Source organism: Coregonus clupeaformis, unplaced genomic scaffold (genome assembly GCF_020615455.1).
Source record: "Coregonus clupeaformis isolate EN_2021a unplaced genomic scaffold, ASM2061545v1 scaf0162, whole genome shotgun sequence".
NCBI classification, from domain to species: domain Eukaryota; kingdom Metazoa; phylum Chordata; class Actinopteri; order Salmoniformes; family Salmonidae; genus Coregonus; species Coregonus clupeaformis.
In genome coordinates, this window is record NW_025533617.1 from 187,443 (window position 1) to 213,868 (window position 26,426).

General features: G+C 43.6%; 1 protein-coding gene across 2 annotated transcripts; it reads left to right on the plus strand.

Moving 5' to 3' along the window:
• On the plus strand, window positions 1-26,426 carry LOC121568050 (tyrosine-protein kinase CSK). 2 transcript variants are annotated; one of them, XM_041878614.2, is made up of 12 exons: window positions 1-485; window positions 13,600-13,695; window positions 16,488-16,604; window positions 17,585-17,697; window positions 20,322-20,541; window positions 21,877-22,036; window positions 22,385-22,484; window positions 23,023-23,113; window positions 23,209-23,282; window positions 23,578-23,773; window positions 24,356-24,442; window positions 25,208-26,426. In XM_041878614.2, exons 2-12 carry the CDS (start codon window positions 13,681-13,683, stop codon window positions 25,388-25,390), a joined length of 1,356 nt encoding a protein of 451 aa, XP_041734548.1. In that variant the 5' UTR covers window positions 1-485; window positions 13,600-13,680; the 3' UTR covers window positions 25,391-26,426. The 2 variants fall into 2 exon arrangements, with proteins under 2 accessions (XP_041734548.1, XP_041734549.1); XM_041878615.2 differs by lacking the exon at window positions 1-485 and adding an exon at window positions 13,163-13,338.

The window sequence follows — 26,426 nt, forward strand, 5'->3', positions numbered from 1 at the left end:
CGCAGAACGTTGCAGATAGCAATTCAACATCTAGAACGGTTACAGTTCTCGGCAACAATGTTCTAATGATAAATGCGATACATTTCTATCTTCAACGTTCTGAACTTTGCGCCCAATGACCCTTTTGGCTGACTACGTGCATTTCCTATTACAACAAGGCCGACCACAGCAGAGGAGCAGGGTTGAAGTTTGTGGATTATTTAGCTCGTTTTAACATTCTGATGAATTTCCAGGAACGCTGTGTGCTGATCTCACTAGTTTTGTGACTGAATTGAGTTGTTTCGGTGGTTATATCGCTCGACGGTTGAGACGCCGCCGTATTGTTTTCATCAAGATCAAGAACCATTGACTGCATCATCATTTTTGGAATCGTTTTAACTGACTCGAATGTAGATTACAACTCGCATCTATTCCATCCCCGCGCTGGCTGCCTCTGCGTTCTTCTCATAGTGATGCATCTATTGACGTTTTGTTCCGTTTGATAGGTAAGATGTGAAAATTGTTACATTGTTGCAACATCCGCTGCTACACTACTGTGTTCTGAAATTGACCGCAGATTCATTTAGCCTTATTTTTGTTACTCAAACAAACAAATGGACAGATCCAGAATCACGAGGGGACCTCGAAGAAGAATACAAATCTAGCCGCTTGCATCGTGTGTTCTTACTCACTCTGCATATTCCAAAACCACAGGTTATTGGCTGCTGATTCTCATAGTCTGACCCCCCCATCCCTCTTCAACTATCTCGAGTTGTAGGGCCCAAAGTTCATGGAACTGAAGCTCAGACAATTCATTTTCTTATTTTCATCTTTGCGTGATGTGAAATATTGGTGTGATTGCGATACTTAGGCTCAGCCTTTAATCAGGCAGTGTTTCAAGCCCTAGAGATATGTTATGAATGTAATTGTGATGACCACTTGTTCTGAATCCTACCAGCCTGTTGGGCTTTACCGATGAACATCATGATAAGGGGATTGATTGCGTTCTGTATGCACAGGGTGCACAGGCACAAACGAATATTCTATAGTGATTTAACAGATGCTATTATCCAAAGCGACTTGAAGAACTGTCAACATTGACGTGACGCAGATATTCAGTAGCCGACTATATGTGGTCCCCACTAAGGAGATACATCATGCCTTAACCATAAGGCTAGCAGATTATAACTCTCACTCAGTATTGTTGCATTGTGTGAACATAGGATTGTGGTGGTGATGGAAAGTCATGATTCTTCTCCCTGCTCTCTATTTCTCTTGGTCTCTCTCTCCCTCTCTCTTTCTCTCTGACACTTCCTCTGCCTCTCTCTCTCTTTCTCTCTCTGCCACTTCCTCTGGCTCGCTGGGTGCAGTAGTGGCAGCTGTCGGAACCACCAAACATCCTCCCACACAGCCTCCGCTCTGTCCTCATCTCTCTTCTCTCCTCATCTCTCTTCTCTCCCTCTCCTCCTCTCCTTTTACGAGCGCACAGAAAGGCTGCATTATGCCTGTTGGGTACAAGGGGGGCCAACATGGTGTGGCAGAGGGTATGGCCGAGCCCGCAGATGGTCAACTGACTGCCTCTCGAGGGTGTCACTGAGCCTTGAGCAACGGCAGACCACACACATGCTACCTATAGGGATGGATGGGCAGGCGGTGGATGGCCTTTGTTTTTGGACCCTTGTGGAAGACTTGGCTGAAATAGGGCTTTGACCACTCGTTTGTCTGTGTGGATGACAGGGTATTGCTATTTGGTATCCTTCAAATTTCTAATTAATTATGCCGTAATAAATCTTACTCGCCAGAGCTTGCACATAAAAAAATAATAAAAAATCACACTCCCAGGAACTAACCCGAGTTCATATAATGTCCTTGGGCCAGGCAGTAGTGTGTGTCAGTCGGAGAGGAAATGGTCGCCTTGGGCCAGGCAGTAGTGTGTGTCAGTCGGAGAGGAAATGGTCGCCTTGGGCCAAGGCAGTAGTTCTCCCACTTAGGTCACCGACCTCTGGCTCTGATCCTCTCTAAGAACAATAGCCAGCATGCAGAGTCACAGTTCTCACACACAGAGAGCTCCTTTTGTAGCCGGATGGAGCTCAATAACACAGGGAATAGTCAAATGGCAAACCAGTGAAGGAAAGAATGGAGCCGGATGGAGCTAAATGAGTAGAACTGTTAACCCTGACTTGCTTGCTGGGCCTAGCTTGAGCGACACATGGAAAACCGGCGCAAAACCAAAAGTGCTTAGCACTACTGCGGGAGCAGGAACATGCATTCTGACACTGCCTGCAGTATCTAGCTTGGGATTCCGAACTGATATGCGCCGTTTCACTTCACCATATCAATGGGAGCATATCAGTTTGGGTTCCCGGGGCTATGTAGTTGCTGTGGCTGCCAGTGGAAAATGCTCAATGCTGCCTAACCAGTACTGATGGTGATAATGCTGATGGTGATAATGCTGATGGTGATAATGCTGATGGTGATAATGCTGATGGTGATAATGCTGATGGTGATAATGCTGATGGTGATAATGCTGATGGTGATAATGCTGATGGTGACGTCCACCAGTCAGATAATGCCAGGTCACATATATCATCATCATCATCAGGCATATCCAGGTGTGCTGTCCTAATGTGATCGGCTGTGCTTTAGAATAGATTGGCGTACTTTTGATATCCCATAGAGAAATGGACACTGGACAGGCATATTTGACATACAGGTAACATGCATCAGATGACACAGCCTACATGCATAACAACCAGGCATATAAATACACAGTATTGCCACAACTGTTTCTTCCCTATGACATCTTCCATGAGCACCAACGTGAAGTTCATAGGAGCATGACAAATGAAAGCCAGGAGTCTATATTTTTGAGAAATTAAGGCATACAGTGCATTCAGAAAGTATTCAGACCCCTTGACTTTTTCCACATTTTGTTACGTTACAGCCTTATTCTAAAATTGATGAAATAATTTTTTCCCCTCATCAATCTACACACAATACCCCATAATGACAAAGTGAAAACAGTTTATTTTTTATTTTTATTCAGACCCTTTGCTATGAGATTTGAAACTGAGCTTAGGTGCATCCTGTTTCCATTGATCATCCTTGAGATGTTTCTACAACTTGATTGGAGTCCACCTGTGGTAAATTCAATTGATAGGACATGATTTGGAAAGGCACACACCTGTCTATATAAGGTCCCACAGTTGACAGTGCATCTCAGAGCAAAAACCAAGCCATGAGGTCGAAGGAATTGTCCGCAGAGCTCCGAGACAGGATTGTGTCGAGGCACAAAATGTCTGCAGCATTGAAGGTCCCCAAGAACACAGTGGCCTCCATCATTCTTAAATGGAAGAAGTTTGGAACCACAAACTCTTCCTAGAGCTGGCCGCCCTGCCAAACTGAGCAATCGGGGGAGAAGGGCCTTGGTCAGGGAGGTGACCAAGAACCTGATGGTCACTCTGACAGAGCTCCACAATTCCTCTGTGGAGATGGGAGAACCTTCCAGAAGGACAACCATCTCTGCAGCATTCCACCAATCAGGCATTTATGGTAGTAGTCAGACAGAAGCCACGGTAACGGCAGCAGCAGTAGAAACAGCAGAAGTAGATGTGATTTATTAGGATCCCCATTAGCCAACGCCAATGGCGACAGCTAGTCTAACTGGGGTTCCGACATAAAACGAAAAATACATTACAGACAAAATACTTTACAATTTAGAAATATTTAGCGTGTGTGTGCATCTATCAGTTACACATACATGTCAGTACACACACAACAAGTAGGTCACATGGGGGAGAGGCGTGGTGCCATGAGGTGTTGCTTTAATGTTTCTTATAAAAGCAAGAAGTGACGCAGTCAGTCTCTCCTCAACTCTTAGCCAAGAGAGACTGGCATGCATAGTATTAATATTAGCCCTCTGATTACAATAAAGAGCAAGATGTGCCTCTGTTCTGGGCCAGCTGCAGCTTAACTAGGTCCTCCTTTGCAGCACTGGACCACACGACTGGACAATAATCAAGATTAGACTAAACTAGAGCCGGCAGGACTTGCTTTGTGGAGTGTGGTGTCAAAAAAGCAGAGCATCTATTTATTAAGGACAGACCTCTCCCCATCTTTACAACCATTTAATCTATATGTTTTGTCCACGACAGTTTACAATCTAAGGTAACACCAAGTAATTTAGTCTCCTCAACTTGTTCAACAGCCACACCAATGTGACACCATTCATTACCGGATTCAGCTGAGGTCTAGAACTTATGGAATTATTTGTACCAAATACAATGCTCTTTGTTTTAGAGATGTTCAGGACCAGTTTATTACTGGCCACCCATTCCAAAACAGACTGCAACTCTTTGTTAAGGGTTTCAGTGACTTCATTAGCTGTGAATGCTGATGCGTATATGGTTGAATCATCAGCATACATGGACACACATGCTTTGTTTAATGCCAGTGGCAGGTCATTGGTAAAAATAGAAAAGAGTAGAGAGCTGCCCTGCGGTACACCACACTTTACATGTTTGACATTAGAGAAGCTTCCATTAAAGAAAGCTCTGAATCCACAATATGGCAGAGGTTGAAAAGCCATAACACATACGTTTTTCAACAACAGTTTATGGTCAATAAAATCAAAAGCTGCACTGAAATTTAACAGTACAGCTCCCACAATCTTCTTATGAATTTATTTCAACCAATCATCAGTCATTTGTGTCAGTGCAGTACATGTTGAATGCCCTTCTCTATAAGCATGCTGAAAGTCTGTTGTTAATTTGTTTACAGAGAAATAGCATTGTATTTGGTCAAAAACAATTTTTTTCCAACAGTTTGCTAAGAGCTGGCAGCAAGCTGATAGGTCTGCTGTTAGAACCAGTAAAGGCCGCTTTACCACTCTCTTGGGTAGTTGAATTACTTTGGCTTCCCTCCAGGCCTGAGAACAAAGACTTTCCTCTAGTGTCAGATTAAAGATATGACAGATAGGAGTGGCTATAGAGTCAGCTACCATCCTCAGTAGCTTTCCATCTAAGTTGTCAATGCCAGGAAGTTTGTCATTATTGATCGATAACAATACTTTTTCCACCTCTCCCACACTAACTTTACAAAATTCAAACTTACAATGCTTTTTCTTTCATTATTATTTTTGAGTACGATGGCTCACTGTTCGTTGTTGGCATTTCCTGCCTAAATTTGCCCACTTTGCCAATGAAGTAATCATTAAAATAATTGCCAACATCAAATGGTTTTGTGATGAATAAGCCATCTGATTCGATGAAAGATGGAGTTGAATTTGTCTTTCTGCCCATAATTTTATTTAAAGTACTCCGTGTCCCCCCTCCCCCCAATCTTGGCTTCATAATACAGTTTAGTCACATAATTTCTCAAATTGCAGTAAGTCAGCCAGTCAGATGTGCAGCCAGACTTATTAGCCACTCCTTTTGCCCCGTCTCTTTCAACCAGACAGTTTTTCAATTCCTCATCAATCCATGGAGCCTTAACAGTTCTAACAGTCAGTTTCTTAACAGGTGCATGTTTATCAATAATTGGAAGAAACAATTGAATAAATTCATCAAGTGCAGCGTGTGGATGCTCCTTATTAATCACATCAGACCAACAAATATTCTTTACATTATCCACATAAGATTCAAAGCAAAATATTTTGTATGATCTCTTTTACACTATTTTAGGCCCAGCTTTTGGAACTTTGGCTTTCCTGGATATAGCCACTATATTGTGATCACTGCATCCAATGGGTACGGATACAGCTTTAGAACAAAGTTCTACAGTATTAGTAAAAATGTGATCAATACATGTGGATGATCTTGTTCCTGTAGTGTTTGTAAACACCCTGGTAGGTTGATTAATAACCTGAACCAGATTACAGGCACTGTTTACAGTGAGAAGCTTCCTCTTGAGCGGACAGCTTGATGAAAACCAGTCAATATTCAGGTCCCCAAGAAAGTAGACCTCTCTGTTTACATCACATACACTACCAAGCATTTCACACATATATTATTTAGATACTGACTGTTAGCACTTGGTGACCTATAGCAACACCCCAAAAGAAAAGGCTTTAGATGTGCCAGGTGAACCTGCAACCACAATACTTCAATAACACTTGACATAAGATCTTCTCTAAGCATTACAGGGATATGACTCTGAATATACAGTATACAGCAACACCTCCCCCATAAGCATTCCTGTCTCTTCTATAGATGTTATATCCTTGTATTGCTACTGCTGTATCATCAAATGAATTATCTAAGTGAGTCTCCAGAAATGGCTAATATATTAATGATGTTAGCAAGTTATTGATTTAATTAACCTTATTTCTAAGGCTACATATATTAATATGGACTATTTCCAGCCCTTTCCTGGGTAGCTTATCAGCGATAGACATAATATGGAAAAGAGCAAACAAAGCAAGAGAAAAATATATACATTCAGCAGTCCATTAATCAGTTGGTGTGTGTGTGTGTGTGGGGGGGGGCTGCGGGGTTGAAGTTACCCATAGGCTTGGCTCTCTCATCCCTTCCAGGCTTCTGGGAGGGAGGGTGGACAATGAGCCTGAAACAGATAGAAACAGCAGCAGCAGCAGAAGGCAGCCGCTGGCCGATTCCTTCTTCAGTGGATGGTTGGGGGGGCCAGAACATAATTACAAATAATTTACAGTGCACATATACAGTGCATTCGGAAAGTATTTTTTAAAAACTTTTTCCACATTTTGTTACGTTACAGCCTTATTGTAAAATTGATTAAATCGTTTTTTCCCCTCATCAGTCTACACACAATACCCCATAATGACAAACCAAAAAATGTTTTTAGAAAATGTATAAAAAATACGAAACTGAAATATCACATTTATGTAAGTATTCAGACCCTTTACTCCGTACTTTGTTGAAGCACCTTTGGCAGCGATTACAGCCTTGAGTCTTCTTGGGTATGACGCTACAAGCTTGGCACACCTGTATTTGGGGAGTTTCTCCCATTCTTCCCTGCAGATCCTCTCAAGCTCTGTCAGGTTGGATGGGGAGCGTCGTTGCACAGCTATTTTCAGGTCTCTCCAGAGATGTTCAAGTCCGGGCTCTGGCTGGGCCACTCAAGAACATTCAGAGACTTGTCCCGAAGCCACTCTTGCGTTGTCTTGGCTGTGTGCTTCGGGTCGTTGTCCTGTTGGAAGGTGAACCTTCGCCCCAGTCTGAGGTCCTGAGCGCTCTGGAGCAGGTTTTCATCAAGGATCTCTCTGTACTTTGCTCCGTTCATCTTTCCCTCGATCCTGACTAGTCTCACAGTCCCTGCCGCTGAAAAGCATCCCCACAGCATGATGCTGCCACCACCATGCTTCACCGTAGGAATGGTGCCAGGTTTCCTCCAGACGTAACGCTTGGCATTCAGGCCAAAGAGTTCAATATTAGTTTCATCAGACCATAGAACCTTGTTTCTCATGATCTGAGAATCCTTTAGGTGCCTTTTGGCAAACTCCAAGCGGGCTCTCGTGCCTTTTACTGAGGATTGGCTTCTGTCTGGCTACTCTACCATAAAGGCCTGATTGGTGGAGTGCTGCAGAGATGGTTGTCCTTCTGGAAGGTTCTCCCGTCTTTCTCTCAGAGGAACTCTGGAGCTCTGTCAGAGTGACAATCGGGTTCTTGGTCACCTCCCTGACCAAGGCCCTTCTCCCCCGATTGCTCAGTTTGACCGGGCGGCCATCTCTGGGGAGAATCTTGGTGGTTCCAAACTTCTTCCATTTAAGAATGATGGAGGCCACCGTGTTCTTGGGGGCCTTCAATGCTGCATAAAGTTTTTGGTACCCTTCCCCAGATCTGTGCCTCGACACAATTCTGTCTCAGGGCTCTACGGACAATTCCCTTGACCTCATGGCTTGGTTTTTGCTCTGACATGCACTGTCAACTGTGGGACCTCATATAGACAGGTGTGTGCCTTTCCAAATCATGTCCAATCAATTGAATTCACTACAGGTGGACTCCAATCAAGTTGTAGAATGGAAACCGGATGCACCTGAGCTCAATTTCGAGTCTCAAAGCAAAGGGTCTGAATACTTATTTCCATAAGGTTTTTCTGTTTTTTTATTTTTAATACATTTGCAAAACTTTTTAAAAACCTGTTTTTGCTTTGTCATTATGGGGTATTGTGTGTTGATTGAGGGAAAATATTTGAGTTAATCAATTTTAGAAGGCTGTAACATAACAAAATGGGGAAAAAGTGAAGGGGTCTGAATAATTTCCAAATGTGCTGTACGCAAATGTTTTTTATTTTATTTTTTGTTCAGAGAATAGCCTTGCAAAGAACTCATCTGTTCTGCCATTCATTCTCATTCAATTGTGTTCCGAGAAAAACAGGGGTTTCCACATTTTACTTCAATTCCCGGCCTCCCCCCCTTTTTATTTTAAAGGATATTCTCGGCACTGGTTTGTTTTTCAATTGATAAGATTATGACTAATGGGGAAATGTTTGCGGCTCTGCGCATACAGTTAACATCAAGCATACAGACCAACAGTTACAGACAAGATAGATCAGTGAGGATAAAGAAAAGATGCCGTTCATGTCCGATGCTGTGGAGTGCTCCGTCTGTCTCTCTTAGTATCACAGAGCTGTGGAGTGCTCTGTCTGTCTCTATTAGTATCACAGCACTGTATGGTTCATGGTATTTAGTTGTGCCTCTAGTAGGGTTGTGACAATTATGGAATTTGGGGTAACGATTAATTGTCATGCAAATGGAGACGGTTATTGTCATTTTTATCAAACAGCTAATGTTTTGAACTTGTAATGCATCTTTTGAAAATTAGCTGCAACATACCTAATGAATATAACACAGCTTTGGTACCACCCCTGTCTCAAAAACAAATGGTTCTGACCACTTGGAACGTTTGGAAATGAAGCTCCTCCTCCCAACTGTGCCGTTCTACTTTTAAAATAATTACCAACCTTACCCCATTCATGTAAAAATGATTACCAACTTTACCCCATTCATGTAAAAATGATTACCAACTCACCCTATTCATGTAAAAATGATTACCAACTTTACACCATTCATGTAAAAATGATTACCAACTTTACCCCATTAATGTTAAAATGATTACCAACTTTACCCCATTCATGTAAAAATGATTACCAACTTTACCCCATTCATGTAAAAATGATTACCAACTTTACCCTATTCATGTAAAAATGATTACCAACTTTACACCATTCATGTTAAAATGATTACCAACTTTACCCCATTCATGTAAAAATTATTACCAACTTTACCCCATTCATGTAAAAATTATTACCAACTTTACCCTATTCATGTAAAAATGATTACCAACTTTACACCATTCATGTTAAAATGATTACCAACGTTACCCCATTCATGTAAAAATGATTACCAACTTTACACCATTCATGTTAAAATGATTACCAACTTTACACCATTCATGTAAAAATTGAAAACTACTATTGTGTAAAGTAGATCTACTTGAATATAAAGTTGAATCCCCCCTTCATCTAAAAATGAATATATTAGGACGATTATGATCATCTTTTATTTTTAACGGTTATTGTCCATAATTGTTGGTTACACGATTACTGTATATGAAAGTTGTGCCAGCCCTAGCCTCTAGTCTTTACCAGCGTCCATAGAGATGATCAACACTGATTTTTGTGTTGACGTACTGCATTACCTTCTCTCTGGGACTGTCTAGTTCGTGATGTTGGTTAGCTGTGCCTCTACCCTCTGTACTCGGTAGTATCACAGAGCACATCGCGTCTCCGCGCTGAGAGAAGCCAGCTTCCTGGTTCCTGCTGTAGCCTCGGGCACATGTCACGCAGCATGACAGGCCCTGCACTCTACTGCGCTGCATGCACTGCAGCATGTATAGAGAGAACACACTGTGTGTGTGTGTGTGTGTGTGTTTTGTGTAAAAAACCTCAGTGTGGGCGGGAGCCTGCTGGTGTCCTTCAGCAAATATGTAGCCTGGGTTCACTTTGCTGAATTGTCAGTCAGGAACCCAGGCTAGCAGAGATTAGACTACACTTCAGACCTCTGTAACTAAAGTGTGTCTGACCCACAGACTCTGTGAGATCAGTAGGAATTCAACTGGACTGGACCAGCCCACAAAGACTGTGTACTGTGCTCCCTGTAAAGGGAAAGGCTGTGGTTCCATGAAGAAGGGGCCCTTCTGGGAACAGCTAAAGCTATTATCTATTAAATGTGACACCAAGAAATGCTGAAATCTGTCCCATTCTCACACACGTAGCCTGCTGCCACTGATGTTGGCCTAGTCAAGGAGCTGTTCATAATGCAGTGCGAATGCAGATTCACTGAGCTATTGCTGGAAGAGGGAAATGAAAAGTGTCATGCGAGGCAGGCGTGGCCCCGTGTTGTTGATCCATTCCTTACATGGTTATGTCACTGACCTACTGAGGACTTTGCCTAGAGCCATCCTGTTGCTGTCTAATCAGTACAACAAACCCAGATGTATTGTCATTTAAACATCAATAGGTAAACACAGTAAATCAAATTGATATCAATATTTATTATCTCTAAAGCATCAGTTGATTGATTGTGTTTCTTCTGTAGTTCGACATTGCAAAAGTCTTGAATGGCTGGTCAGGGATGGCTTCATGGATAGTGTACTTCAGACGCGGCAGCTAATCTATATCTGTATCTGTGGGAAGTGCTGGTGCCTTGAGGACCTGAGTGGGGTCACAGCATGTGGTTGTACTCCTCATACATTTCCATGTGGAACTGAACTGCCTTAGCTCATGTGTCATGGCAGGTCATACATTATATGACTGGGAGCCTTCAAATGCTCTGATTTTATACTGCTGCTCCAAACACTGTAGCTGCCTTGACCGAAGTTGCGCCATTCCGTTTCAAATGAGTCTGTCGATAGCATAGTAACCATGGATGAAGCATGTGTGTTTTCAAAGGGAAGTGTGGTAGGCCCTACTCTGTCTCCATTACTACCAGTACCTCTAGCTGCCATAGTGCACTGCAGTCTCTCTCTCTCTCTCTCTCTCTCTCTCTCTCTCTCTCTCTCTCTCTCTCTCTCTCTCTCTCTCTCTCTCTCTCTCTCTCTCTCTCTCTCTCTCTCTCTCTCTCTCTCTTCTTTCTCTCTCTCTCTCTCTGTCTCTCTCTCTCTTCTCTCTCTCTCTCTCTCTGTCTCTCTCTCTCTCTCTCTCTCTCTCTCTCTCTTCTTTCTCTCTGTCTCTCTCTGTCTCTCTCTCTCTCTCTCTCTCTCTCTCTCTCTTCTCTCTCTCTCTCTCTCTCTCTCTCTCTCTCTCTCTTTCTCTCTGTCTCTGCCTGTCTCTGTCTGTCTCTGTCTCTGTCTCTGTCTCTGTCTCTGTCTCTCTCTGTCTCTCTGCTCTGTCTCTGTCTCTGTCTCTGTCTCTGTCTCTGTCTCTGTCTGTCTCTGTCTCTGTCTCTGTCTCTGTCTCTGTCTCTGTCTCTGTGTCTTCTCTCTCTCTCTCTGTCTCTCTCTGTCTCTCTCTCAGTGACCCTACCTTAGTGTGGATTAATCACAGTCTTGGCTCTCTGTCATACAGGAAGTTCACCATCTGCAGTCCCCTCTAACTGTAATGGGTTCATGATGCTAGTTATTCAGCCAGGGTCCTGTTCATTAGGGCATGTGACAGAAATCATTTATAAAACATTGCAATGGAATAGGGAAAATGTGCATTTCACATTGGACCAGGTCCAGGAAGTCCCTCCCTGTTTCAGTCTGTTTTATTTTCATTTGGTCCCTAATGAACACGGCCTAGGACTCGTCTATGGGAGCTGACCCTGGCTGAGAATAAAGTGGTTTGTCCCGGGATGATGACGTCACTCATGGGCCATGCATTCCCCCCTCATGTGCATACAAACGGAATTACGAGAATGGGTTTGTCTGTTCTGTTAATGACATCATCTATGGGCCATGCTTCTACATACTACTCCTTTTTGTTAGTCCTTGTGGAAATATGAATACTATGTCAATACATCCATATGTCACTGACTGTGGCCAATAGAATAAAATGTGTTTTAAAAACGCTTCCCTCCCTATGGTCAGTATCTGCAAACCTAGGAAATGAAGATGGAGGAGAAACCTTTAATGGTCCAACCACTAGTTTACATTCCAGTGTTGAGGAGAACTATATTAAGCCCTACAGGATACTCACTGGGGATGAAAGGATCAACTTTCAACCTTTTTTGGTTGGAAAATAATCGGATGAGTTCTCCATGTGGAATGAAATGTAGCATAAGGATATTTTTTTATTTGGTTCATAGTTGCTTTAAACTAGCCTGGTTCCAGATCTGTTTGTATTGTCTTGCCAACTCTTATAGTCATTGAGTTGTTGATACATTACTGGGATACAGATCTGGGACCAGGCTAGTTTTAAACTGAGTGGGGGGGGGGGATATATGCTGCGTTCATAAGTGGGAAGTGGGAATTTACCACCATAGAGTTAGATAAAGGACTCTAGATGGATATAAACTGTTTTGGCATGGCCAGCGCCATTGAGGGCTTCACCATTTTAAAGTAGTTAACTGGGTTGGGCTTCCTATGGGTGAAGGAAGGATCACATGATTCCATCCGGGTCATCAGAAGGGATCAGCCAATAAATTATATACTTGTGAGCAAACATTCCATAACTCTAGATGGCAATAAATCACCATCCTTGGCTTTATACCTGTTCAAACAACACACTCCAGGGGGCAGTGTACGCACCCTTTTCAGTTTGTTTGCCAACTCATAGAAGTAATTGAAGAAGAAAATGGACTACTTCAAAATGGAGATGGCCTCAGGTGGCGCTGCCCGTCAGACGCCATAATGGGACATGTATAAAGATGATACCTCTGTCATTCTCTGTTTACCACATATTCCTGGGAAAAAAATATATTTGAACGGCCTTCCAACTGGTAATTACTAGCGGGAAACTCCTCTATCATCCTGAGCTCTGGTCCGGAGGCTCCGTACGGAGGGTGTGACGCAATCGCGGTACCTCCAGAGGCTTGTGGAGGCCAAATCAAGCTCTGTAGTGCATTGCCGTGTGCCTCCCAAATGTTGTAACAATGCGGAGGGCTCCGTATAGCTCTGTATTGACGTGATTGGTTGACGGTAGGTGGGGGGGCGGTACTTCCTGTATAAACACAAACTCACTTCCTTGACAACTTCCTTCACAACGGCTCTGCTCCGCAAAGCGCAAGACGCATGAATGCCTTGACTTCTGCGGAGGCCGCATCGCAGTAAATGCTGTATGGCCCGATGCAGATTCCGGAATGACCATAAATCGTCTGTTACAAACACCGCGTTAATCTGAAGTTTTATCTCCCGTACTAGAATGTGGGCTGGGCCAAACTGAAATGTTGCTGAGAACTCAAGAGTATGGTTATTATTGATTGAACCAATAATTAGCCCACCCTAGTGTTGTGACACAGTTAGAGCGTAATGGAAACACTGTTGCGAAAGTGAGAAGAAAAAAAAAAAAGTTACTTCCTACTTTTTACTGCTGGCTGTTATTTCTACTCTTGTTCTTTGATGGGTCTATCGAGTGCCCCATTTTGAATGTTGTGTTTAGGTGGTGACTGTCTACTTAGGTTGTCCACTGTATTGCCTGTAACGGTATTTTCTTGTATCTCCGCAGGTGTGTATGCGTTTGTGTGTTATGGTGACGTCCGGTGTGTGAGGCCTGTGACAGGAGACCCACTGCCTCCTCCCCTTCAGCATGTCTGGACCCCAGGTGAGACCTGGTGATCACAAACAAAGATGGCTTCATGTTGAATAGAGAGATTACACTATATGTTGAATAGAGAGATTACACTATATGTTGAATAGAGAGATTACACTATATGTTGAATAGAGAGATTACACTATATGTTGAATAGAGAGATTACACTATATGTTGAATAGAGAGAGAACACTATATGTTGAATAGAGAGAGAACACTATATGTTGAATAGAGAGAGAACACTATATGTTGAATAGAGAGATTACACTATATGTTGAATAGAGAGATTACACTATATGTTGAATAGAGAGATTACACTATATGTTGAATAGAGAGATTACACTATATGTTGAATAGAGAGATTACACTATATGTTGAATAGAGAGATTACACTATATGTTGAATAGAGAGATTACACTGTATGTTGAATAGAGAGATTACACTATATGTTGAATAGAGAGATTACACTGTATGTTGAATAGAGAGAGAACACTATATGTTGAATAGAGAGATTACACTATATGTTGAATAGAGAGATTACACTATATGTTTAATAGAGAGATTACACTATATGTTGAATAGAGAGATTACACTATAAGTTGAATAGAGAGATTACACTATATGTTGAATAGAGAGATTACACTATATGTTGAATAGAGAGATTACACTATATGTTGAATAGAGCGATTACACTATATGTTGAATAGAGCGATTACACTATATGTTGAATAGAGCGATTACACTATATGTTGAATAGAGAGATTACACTATATGTTGAATAGAAAGATTACACTATATGTTGAATAGAGAGATAACCCTATATGTTGAATAGAGAGATAACCCTATATGTTGAATAGAGAGAACACTATATACAGTCGTATGAAAAAGTTTGGGCACCCCTCTGAGGCTGCATAATAATTTACTCTGTCGTCACAGAAAATGATCACAGTGGCATGCCATTCATTTTCTAATTAAAGCTGAGTACTGGGGTATTGTCCAGACAAAGATTTTTAGTGTAGCAATATTAAGTTGTATGAAATTAAATCAGATGTGAAAAATAGGCTATGCAAACATTTGGGCACCCTTGTCATTCTGTTGATTTGAATACCTGTAACTACTTAGCACTGATTAATTGGAACACACAATTGGTTTGGTGAGCTCATTAAGCCTTGAACTTCATAGACAAGTGCATCCAATCATGAGAAAAGGTATTTAAGGTGGCCAATTGCATGTTGTTGTTCTCTTTGACTCTCCTCTGAAGAGTGGCAACATGGGGCCCTCAAAACAACTCTCAAATGACATGAAAACAAAGATTGTTCAACATTATGGTTTAGGGGAAGGCTACAAAAAGCTATCGCAGAGATGTAAGCTGTCAGTGTCCACTGTGAGGAACATAGTGAGGAAATGGAAGACCACAGGCACAGTTCTTGTTAAGGCCAGAAGTGGCAGGCCAAGTAAAATATCGGAGAGGCGAAGGATGGTGAGAACGGTCAAAAACAGCCCACAGACCACCTCCAAAGACCTACAACATCATCTTGCTGCAGATGGTGTCACTGTGCATCGTTCAACAATTCAGCACACTTTGCACAAGGAGAAGCTGTACGAGAGAGTGATGCGGAAGAAGCCTTTTCTGCTAAACACGCCACAAACAGAGTCGCTTGAGGTACGCAAACGCACATTTGGACAAGCCAGCTTCATTTTGGAATAAGGTGCTGTGGACTGATGAAACAAAGATTTGAGTTATTTGGTCATAACAAGGGGCGTTATGCATGGTGGCAAAAGAACACAGCGTTCCAAGAAAAACACTTGCTACCCACAGTAAAATTTGGTGGGGGTTCCATCATGCTGTGGGGCTGTGTGGCCAGTGCCAGTACTGGGAATCTTGTTAAAGTTGAGGGTTGCATGGATTCCACTCAATATCAGCAGATTCTTGGGAATAATGTTGAAGAATCAGTCACAAAGTTGAAGTTACGCCGGGGCTGGATATTTCAACAAGACAACGACCCAAAACACTGCTCAAAATCTACCCGGGCATTTATGCAGAGGAACAAGTACAATGTTCTGGAATGGCCATCCCAGTCCCCAGACCTGAATATCATTGAGAATCTGTGGGATGATTTGAAGTGGGCTGTCCATGCTCGTCAACCATCAAACCTAACTGAAGTGGAGATGTTTTGTAAGGAGGAATGGTCCAAAATACCTTCATCCAGAATCCAGACACTCATTAGAGGCTATAGGAAGCGTCTAGAGGCTGTTATTTTAGCAAAAGGAGGCTCTACTAAATATTGATGTGATTTTTCTGTTGGGGTGCCCAAATGTATGCACCTGTCTAATTTCGTTTTGATGCATATTGCACATTTTCTGTTAATCCAATAAACCTAATTTCACTACTGAAATATTACTGTGTCCATCAGTTATTTGATAAATCAAAATGAAATTGCTGATCCAAACACCCAATTATTTATAAATGGAAATCATGGAAATTGTCAGGGGTGCCCAAGCGTTTTCATACGACTGTACCACCTGCCATTGACTTAGTTGTAACCCTGAACTAGCTCACCTGATTCACCTATTCAGGGGCTTGACGATTAGTCGACAAGTTGAATCAGTTGTGCCTGCCACGGAGTAGTTGAAATACATGGAACGTCTGGGGGTCCCTGAGGAGACGTCTGAGAACCCCTGCACTATACCACCTATTGTCATTGAACTGGTTTATTGCAGGGTTGGGGTCACTTCACTTTCAATCCAGAAAGTAAACTGACATTTTCCTCATTGCTTTTCTGAACATTTCCTCTCTCCCTCAGACTGAAACATGGCCGCAGGGCACGGAGTGTATGGCCAAGTACAACTTTAAGGGCACCACAGAGCAGGACCTGCCCTTCAACAAAGGAGACGTCTTAACCATCATCGTCGTCACTAAGGTAAAGTACCTAACTCTCTATGTTAGGAAGCAGGTAGTCTTTTACCACAGCCGCCATGTCTCTGGCAAGCGAGACTAGAAAACAGGCCAAAATGGTTTATCGTTTGAGTAAGGAGAAACGTATGCTCAATCTTTCACATTTCTGTCATGTTTCTAAAGAAAATAGTTTAGATTTTTTTTTTGAAGGGGGCATAGTGCTAAATAATATTTAACAATCTAGATTATAAACCTAACTATCTGCCTCCATTGAATATAGTTAAACCATGTGCAATTAAGTATTATGATTTTAGATGACTATCAAGAAATGGTCATGAGAAGCGAATGCAAAACGCAAGTGTTATGTTATTAAATATCATTGTAAAATGAACTAAATCAAATGTAAGGCATAATGCTTTAGTTACAAGGCAATACTGACATTAACATAGCATTCACAATCTAGGCACACATACATATCTAACGGGGTTACAAGACAAAGCATAAACAAAGAGATGCCTACTAGGCCATAGGAAATTAGACTTGATCATACAACTTTTCCATAGAGGGCTTAACAAGGACGAGGGAGAAAATACTTTCATTCCATTTATACCAGATCTGACTTCAAAATCAATTGTTGACCAATCCACAGACCAAACCAAAGGTAATACAACTAAGATATTCAATTAGATGGAACAAGCCAGCATCCTCTAGGAATGGGGGTCACATCTGTGTGATAGTCTGAGGAGGTGGGCTGTAAATCATTTTACATTTACATTTTTAGTCATTTTAGCAGACGCTCTTATCCAGAGCGACTTACAGTTAGTGAGTGCATACATTGTCCTTTGTGTTTTCTGGGTATTCTCCATGCGGCCCAAAGTGACAGAGAGCACATCATGTAGGGCCAAGCCTGCAGAGGGTTTCAGTAATGTTGTCCATCTCTCTATGTTATTTACTCAGTCAACCCTGATCTTCTAATCAGAGTAATGGTGACATGTTCTGTCCCAGGACCCCAACTGGTACAAAGCCAAGAACACCGCAGGTCGAGAAGGCACCATCCCAGCTAACTATGTCCAGAAGAGGGAAGGGGTGAAGCAAGGAGGCAAGCTGAGTCTAATGCCGTAAGTACAGTACAGTCTCCATAGCCTGGTTAAACCAGACAGAATCTTTCAAAACGTTGCTGGAAGTACAGCACACTCATCACTCCATGTACTGAAATGACTTCCCATCAATACACTGCCAGTGTTGTGTTACATGAATCACCAGTGTTTTGTTGTTACATGACACATTTACATTTTAGTCATTTAGCAGACGCTCTTATCCAGAGCGACTTACAGTTAGTGAATATATTTTTTTTTATACTGGCCCCCCGTGGGAATCAAACCCACAACCCTGGCGTTGCAAATGCCATGCTCTATCAACTGAGCTACATCCCTGCCGGCCATTCCCTCCCCTACCCTGGACGACGCTGGGCCAATTGTGCGCCGCCCATGAGTCTCCCGGTCGCGGCCGGCTGCGACAGAGCCTGGATTCGAACCAGGATCTCTAGTGGCACAGTTAGCACTGCGATGCAGTGCCTTAGACCACTGCACCACTCAGGAGTATGAGTGTTGTTATTACATGACTCACCGGTGTTGTGTTGTTCCATGACTCACCGGTAGTGTAGTAACAGAAAAGATGGCTTTCAGGAGTACCATTTATGGTCAACAGTCAATAAGTTACTAGGGTAGATTTTAAGTTTATTATGCCATTTTGTATGTATATAGGAATGTGTTTTTTGTAAGAGCTCTCATCAATTAAAGAATAAACACATTCAATGTAAAGTATAATATAAAGTGAAAGCAAACTATTAAACATTTAAGAGAGGACTTCATTTCTAGTTCACCGCTCAGTGACTGATACTAACTCAGGTTGAAAGTTTTTCAGTATGTTTCTGTGTGATTGTAGAGTGCAGAAAGGCTGTTTGTCGGTATGTTTCTGTGTGATTGTAGAGTGCAGAAAGGCTGTTTGTCAGTATGTTTCTGTGTGATTGTAGAGTGCAGAAAGGCTGTTTGTCGGTATGTTTCTGTGTGATTGTAGAGTGCAGAAAGGCTGTTTGTCAGTATGTTTCTGTGTGATTGTAGAGTGCAGAAAGGCTGTTTGTCGGTATGTTTCTGTGTGATTGTAGAGTGCAGAAAGGCTGTTTGTCGGTATGTTTCTGTGTGATTGTAGAGTGCAGAACGGCTGTTTGTCGGTATGTTTCTGTGTGATTGTAGAGTGCAGAAAGGCTGTTTGTCAGTATGTTTCTGTGTGATTGTAGAGTGCAGAAAGGCTGTTTGTCGGTATGTTTCTGTGTGATTGTAGAGTGCAGAAAGGCTGTTTGTCGGTATGTTTCTGTGTGATTGTAGAGTGCAGAACGGCTGTTTGTCGGTATGTTTCTGTGTGATTGTAGAGTGCAGAAAGGCTGTTTGTCGGTATGTTTCTGTGTGATTGTAGAGTGCAGAAAGGCTGTTTGTCGGTATGTTTCTGTGTGATTGTAGAGTGCAGAAAGGCTGTTTGTCAGTATGTTTCTGTGTGATTGTAGAGTGCAGAAAGGCTGTTTGTCGGTATGTTTCTGTGTGATTGTAGAGTGCAGAACGGCTGTTTGTCGGTATGTTTCTGTGTGATTGTAGAGTGCAGAAAGGCTGTTTGTCGGTATGTTTCTGTGTGATTGTAGAGTGCAGAAAGGCTGTTTGTCGGTATGTTTCTGTGTGATTGTAGAGTGCAGAACGGCTGTTTGTCGGTATGTTTCTGTGTGATTGTAGAGTGCAGAAAGGCTGTTTGTCGGTATGTTTCTGTGTGATTGTAGAGTGCAGAAAGGCTGTTTGTCGGTATGTTTCTGTGTGATTGTAGAGTGCAGAACGGCTGTTTGTCGGTATGTTTCTGTGTGATTGTAGAGTGCAGAACGGCTGTTTGTCGGTATGTTTCTGTGTGATTGTAGAGTGCAGAAAGGCTGTTTGTCGGGTATGTTTCTGTGTGATTGTAGAGTGCAGAACGGCTGTTTGTCGGGTATGTTTCTGTGTGATTGTAGAGTGCAGAAAGGCTGTTTGTCGGTATGTTTCTGTGTGATTGTAGAGTGCAGAACGGCTGTTTGTCGGTATGTTTCTGTGTGATTGTAGAGTGCAGAAAGGCTGTTTGTCGGTATGTTTCTGTGTGATTGTAGAGTGCAGAACGGCTGTTTGTCGGTATGTTTCTGTGTGATTGTAGAGTGCAGAACGGCTGTTTGTCGGTATGTTTCTGTGTGATTGTAGAGTGCAGAAAGGCTGTTTGTCGGTATGTTTCTGTGTGATTGTAGAGTGCAGAACGGCTGTTTGTCGGTATGTTTCTGTGTGATTGTAGAGTGCAGAAAGGCTGTTTGTCGGTATGTTTCTGTGTGATTGTAGAGTGCAGAAAGGCTGTTTGTCGTGGCAGTGCAGCCGCTGTTATGTGAATCTAATCCACAGTTGGGCTGCGTCCTGGCTCTGTCTATTCAGCCCTGTAATTGCAGTGCACTGTGTCTGTTTCCAGCACCACTGTCTGCTCTGTGCACGCTGCACAGTTTCCTGTTGTTCTCTTTCAATCTCCCACATTCAGCCACATGCTTAAGTTCTGAGAAAAGTGTGTGCGTGTGCATTGAGATGTAAATGTATGAATGCGTTGAGATGTACATTAACTGTGTGTGTGCATGACTCCTTCTTGTAAAAGAAAAGCACATTGTGACTACAAATTTGATTGCCCCCCCTTCCAGATGGTTCCATGGTAAGATCACCAGGGAGCAGGCAGAGAGTCTCCTGATCCCCCCAGAGATGGGCTTGTTCCTGGTCAGAGAGAGCACCAACTACCCCGGGGACTACACCCTGTGTGTCAGCTGTGACGGCAAGGTGGAGCACTACCGTATCGTCTATAAGGAGGGCAAGCTCAGCATCGACGAGGATGAGTTCTTCGAGAACCTCATGCAGCTGGTGGAGGTACAGGGGGAAGACACATATAAGACACCCAATCGCTCCCTACTCCCTGACCCTGACCCTTGACCCTTACCATTTGATGGTGGTAGATCTGAAGAGTCTAGACAGGTGTAAACAGTGTAGTGGTGGAGTTTCCACCATATTGCGTCCACCTTACAGGTCTGCAAACATCAAAGGGCTAGGGCCAAGGGAAAAGTGTAGGGAAGGAGTTGGGACCAGCTACTAAAGCGAAATGGTACCAATGAGCTTTCCACTTGGTTTAAAAAAGCTGTCTATTATTTTGTAAGCAGAGTGTGTGAGCAGTGAGCACCGTGTTGTTGGCTATACAGACATGGTTTCCCTGTTAGTGAGGTGTTCCGGCCTCTGAGACTGTTGGCTGTACAGACATGGTTTCCCTGTTAGTGAGGTGTTCCGGCCTCTGAGACTGTTGGCTATAGAGACATGGTTTCCCTGTTAGTGAGGTGTTCCGGCCTCTGAGACTGTTGGCTATACAGACATGGTTTCCCTGTTAGTGAGGTGTTCCGGCCTCTGAGACTGTTGGCTGTACAGACATGGTTTGAGGTGTTGGCCTTGAGACTGTTGGCTATACAGACATGGTTTCCCTGTTAGTGAGGTGTTCCGGCCTCTGAGACTGTTGGCTATACAGACATGGTTTCCCTGTTAGTGAGGTGTTCCGGCCTCTGAGACTGTTTGTTCATGTAGTTCCTGGAACAAATACACTGAACAGGAAGTGACAAAAAAAAGGAAGTGTTAGCGGTAGGTTCTAGATCATTTCACCTGAAGACACCTGACCCGGCTTTCACTTTCAAAACCACCCTCTCGCTTCCTTCAAATCCACCCTCTCGCTTCCTTCAAATCCACCCTTTCTCTTCCTTCAAAACCACCCTCTCTCTTCCTTCAAAACCACCCTCTCTCTTCCTTCCAAACCACCCTCTCTGTTCCTTCAGCCATTTCACTGTACATGGACTTAGTTGTGGACCTAAAGCGTATAAGGGAAAGACCAGTAGCCCAGTGTTGATGACATGCATTTTTTTTTTTTTTAGAACCAGCCAATGCTCTGATGTTTTTAACCATGCTGCCCTCTGTTGGTTACTGCTAGGTCTTGCTGAATAAATCCTAAGGTTCCTACCAGGGTTGGGGTCAACTCTATTTGAATTCAGTTTACTTCCTGAATTGACATGGAATTGACCCCAACCCTGGTTCCTACCTACCGGTACTTAGATAAAAATCTAACCTAATGTATCAATCATCGTCAGTATTGACAACCTCTAACCCTTCCTGGGCCATGTTATTGACCCATGCCTTCTCTCTCTCTCTTTCTCCTCTCCCTGTCCTCAGCACTATACCAAAGACGCAGACGGTCTCTGCACCAACCTGATCAAGCCGAAGCTGGAGGAGGGAACTGTGGCAGCCCAGGACGAGTTCTCCAGGAGCGGCTGGGCTCTGAACAGGAAGGAGCTTAACATCCAACATTCCATAGGGAAGGGAGAGTTTGGAGGCAAGTGGTCATGTGTCTGTCGCATGTATGTCTGCGGTTGTGTGGGGGACGTTAGGTCCTCGGGAACATATGTTATTATCGATCTCTCCTCTGCATCACACCCTGTTCTGGGATGTCTTCTGGACTCTCTTCAGTTCACTCCACCCCCAATACCTGTTCTGTTGGAGTGTGTGAAAATGGTCTAAAGTGGATGCTTTCATTCTCACTTACAGACTCAGAATGGGTGTTTAAACCTTCTACACACAGAGAGTGCCGCTCATTGCCACCTGTGACTATTTAACCAAAGTATTTCCAGGATGTAGAAGGTTTAAACACCCATCCTGAGTCTGTGTCCATCTCTCCCTTCAGACGTGAAGGTAGGAGACTACAGAGGGACCAAAGTAGCGGTGAAGTGTATCAAGCACGATGCCACAGCACAGGCCTTCATCGCAGAGGCCTCAGTTATGACGTAAGTTTCAGAGCTTTGGGAGGACTACAACTCTGGTCGTTTTCAGAGCATTGGGAGGACTACAACTCTGGTCAGTTTCAGAGCTTTGGGATGACCGCAACTCTGGTCAGTTTCAGAACTTTGGGAGGACCACAACTCTGGTCAGTTTCAGAGCTTTGGGAGGACCGCAACTCTGGTCAGTTTCAGAGCTTTGGGATGACCGCAACTCTGGTCAGTTTCAGAACTTTGGGATGACCGCAACTCTGGTCAGTTTCAGAACTTTGGGATGACTGCAACTCTGGTCAGTTTCAGAGCTTTGGGATGACTGCAATTCTGGTCAGTTTCAGAGCTTTGGGAGGACCACAACTCTAGTCAGTTTCAGAGCTTTGGGAGGACCACAACTCTGGTCAAGTGTTTAACATCCTTATTGTTTTCTTAGAACAGTGTTTCTATGAGCTGTGAGGTTTTGGTTGAATATGTGTTGGTTTACTGTGCAGCTATTCAAACAGCTTTTCTAAAATGTTTAACTCTTGCTAATGTGTTGGTCTCTCTTCTGCAGCCAGCTGAGACACACAAACCTGGTCCAGTTGATAGGTGTCATCGTTGAGGAGAAGGGAAGCCTGTTTATCGTCAGTGAGTACATGGCCAAGGTAGGTGGCTCTTTACGATTCAGTTAAGTAAAGGATAGTAAATGAATAGTTCTATAAATAAAGAACCAGAGAGCACTGAAGACCTCTCTTTATAGGGCAGTCTAGTGGATTACCTGCGCTCCAGAGGCAGGACGGTGATCTTCGGGGATTCTCTACTCAAGTTCTCACTGTGAGTATGATAATGATTCATCTCTATGGTCTGTACATCTTCAATAATATTATCAGAAGTCTGCTGACAGTGACTTATAGCAGCCAGTTGGAAATGTAACATTGTCCATTTTGGTCAGCGTTGTCAATGACTCTTTAAATGTCAGCCGTCTCTTTAAATGTCAACCGTCTCCCCTCCCCCGTAGTGACGTGTGTGTGAGGCGATGGAGTATCTCGATGCCAATAACTTGAACAGAGACCTCACTGCCAATGTAAACTGTACATTAAATGTTGCCTGTGTCCCTCCTCCTCTGTAGAGACGTGTGTGAGGCGATGGAGTATCTGGAGGCCAATAACTTTGTCCACAGAGACCTGGCGGCGCGTAACGTTCTGGTGTCTGATGAAAACATCGCTAAGGTCAGCGACTTCGGCCTGACCAAAGAGGCCTCATCCAATCAGGACACGGCCAAACTGCCCATCAAGTGGACCTCACCAGAAGCCCTGAGAGAGAAGGTAGGCTAGTGTAACAGAGATTTAGAACGTGCCGTAAGCTCACTCCAGAGCAAGCTTGAAATGTCGTCAATGTTGCTATCGAATTTGATCGTTTTCTATAGCTCAACTGCTTGTATTTTGTCAAGGAGGGCGGCCACACGTGTTAGCGAGCCAGAGAGCCCCGAGTTTGAGCCGTGGTATGGAAAGTTTACCCTGGGTTGTATTCAGATGGGGAGGAAGCTATACTGCTTAGCTAGCACACTGACGTCGGTTTCACTAGTCACTTTCCTTATTGTCTTTAGGAGCATACCCTGGATCTCAAATCAACCCTCTAGGAACTTGTTTAGATCGGAGGGGATTTGGATAGGTGGAAAGCAATATGGTAGCAATTCTAGCTAGCCTATCAGAGGGCAAGATGAAGCTACCACCATATTGCTTTCCACCTATCCAATCCTCTGAGATCTACAGTGAGTAGGGGTTAGAGGTCGACTTGAGATTTAAGTAGTGTATCAATAGTATTGTACTGCTGATTGGCACCATTTATACTGTATGTGTTACACATAAGCTTAAATGCTGTCTTTCCCTCTGTTTGTTGATCAATAGAAATTCTCCACCAAGTCAGATGTGTGGAGCTATGGGATCTTGCTGTGGGAGATCTACTCCTTTGGCCGAGTGCCTTACCCCAGAATTGTAAGTATCTTTATGCCTGGACAGAGGATGAATAAGGACTGATTGGGCAGGTGTGTTACAATTTGTGACAGCTATAGAGTATATGAATTTAAGCAGTTAAGAGTTGATGTAGTAAATCTGAAATGTGGACACTGCTGTTATGGGTCCACTCCCCTCCTCTATGAATGACTCCCGTGTCCACTCCCCTCCTCTATGAATGACTCCCGTGTCCACTCCCCTCCTCTATGAATGACTCCCGTGTCCACTCCCCTCCTCTATGAATGACTCCCGTGTCCACTCCCCTCCTCTATGAATGACTCCCGTGTCCACTCCCCTCCTCTATGAATGACTCCCGTGTCCACTCCCCTCCTCTATGAATGACTCCCGTCTCCCTCCTCTGAAGACCTGTCCCTCCTCTATGAATGACTCCCGTGCCCACTCCCCTCCTCTATGAATGACTCCCGTGTCCACTCCCCTCCTCTATGAATGACTCCCGTGTCCACTCCCCTCCTCTATGAATGACTCCCGTGTCCACTCCCCTCCTCTATGAATGACTCCCGTGTCCACTCCCCTCCTCTATGAATGACTCCCGTGTCCACTCCCTCCTCTATGAATGACTCCCGTGTCCACTCCCCTCCTCTATGAATGACTCCCGTGTCCACTCCCCTCCTCTATGAATGACTCCCGTGTCCACTCCCCTCCTCTATGAATGACTCCCGAGTCCACTCCCCTCTTCACCTTTTTCTTATTTTCCAATTTCCTCATCCCACCCTTCTCCTCCCTCAGCCTCTGAAGGAGGTGGTACCACGCGTAGAGAAGGGCTACAAGATGGAGGCCCCGGACGGCTGTCCTGAGGTGGTGTATGAAGTCATGAAGCAGTGCTGGACTCTGGACCCCCTGGTGCGGCCCCGCTTCAGAGTCCTCCGGGAGAAACTGCACCATATCCTAGCTAAGGAGCTCTACCTGTGAGAGGATCAGAATAGGAGGAAGGGGGAGAGAGGACAAGGGTGGCTCTCCTTTCATTGAGGAAGAGGGGGAGGTAGAGAAAGGACGAGGGAGAAAGGGGAGTTGACAACCTGCCTTTATCAAGACCTCCGTCAGAGATCCTCCTTCCTCCCTTGTTCATTTTTCTTTCTCCAAAAATGAAAGATTCCCATCAGATTGTGTTAAAAGTTCACTGGTTTTCTGACTTGATGTTGTTGTTTTTTTTCCTCATTCTGTTGAAATGCTTTTGCCACATGTTGGCATCCCTCCCCCCACCTCAGGGTTGCCTGTATGTCTGTACTACAGTACAGTAGTGGGTGTGTGTCTGGCCGGTGTCAAACAAACCCAACCTGCCCTGCCCTGAGGTACTATACTCCTTTCACACTATCACACCGACCTGAAGCGTACCGTGCTGGCTCAGATATGTTCATTTTGACATTGGATGTATAACCAGGCCAGTGCAGTAGGAAGAGCTAGGCTAGTGTGAATCCACCCCGAGCCAGGTAATACCCTTGCCATGTCCCTGCACTCTACCCAATACGGGATAAGAGAGTATTTAACTGGGGTATTAATCTATGCCAAAGTTGCCTCCAGAACGAACACAGGACTATCCCCACAGATGCATCACACCTCCTCTACATGCTTGCCTTTTTTGTTATTTCTAAGTTTTATACATTGTCTATTTTCATTCCATATCCTTCTCTCTTATGGACAAGTGTTCATCTCACATTTACCAAACTGGAAAGCAGGTCAAATCCTCCAGGAAAAAGTATTCGATGACCTGTAACATGACAAAGAGCATGGATTCCAGAGGGAAAATACATTTTGGAGAAGAAGAAAAAATACATTTTTGTAACAGAAATGAAGGGCAAGTGTATGGAAATGTAAGGGTCTTGGAATATTCAGAGTAAAATAAAGTTAAGAACTCAAGGGAACTGTCCGTGTGGAATGAAAAGCCTTGTTTCTAAAGTTAGTTATTTTTACTTTGCTAAGATGATTAAATCATTCCACTTAAATGTTT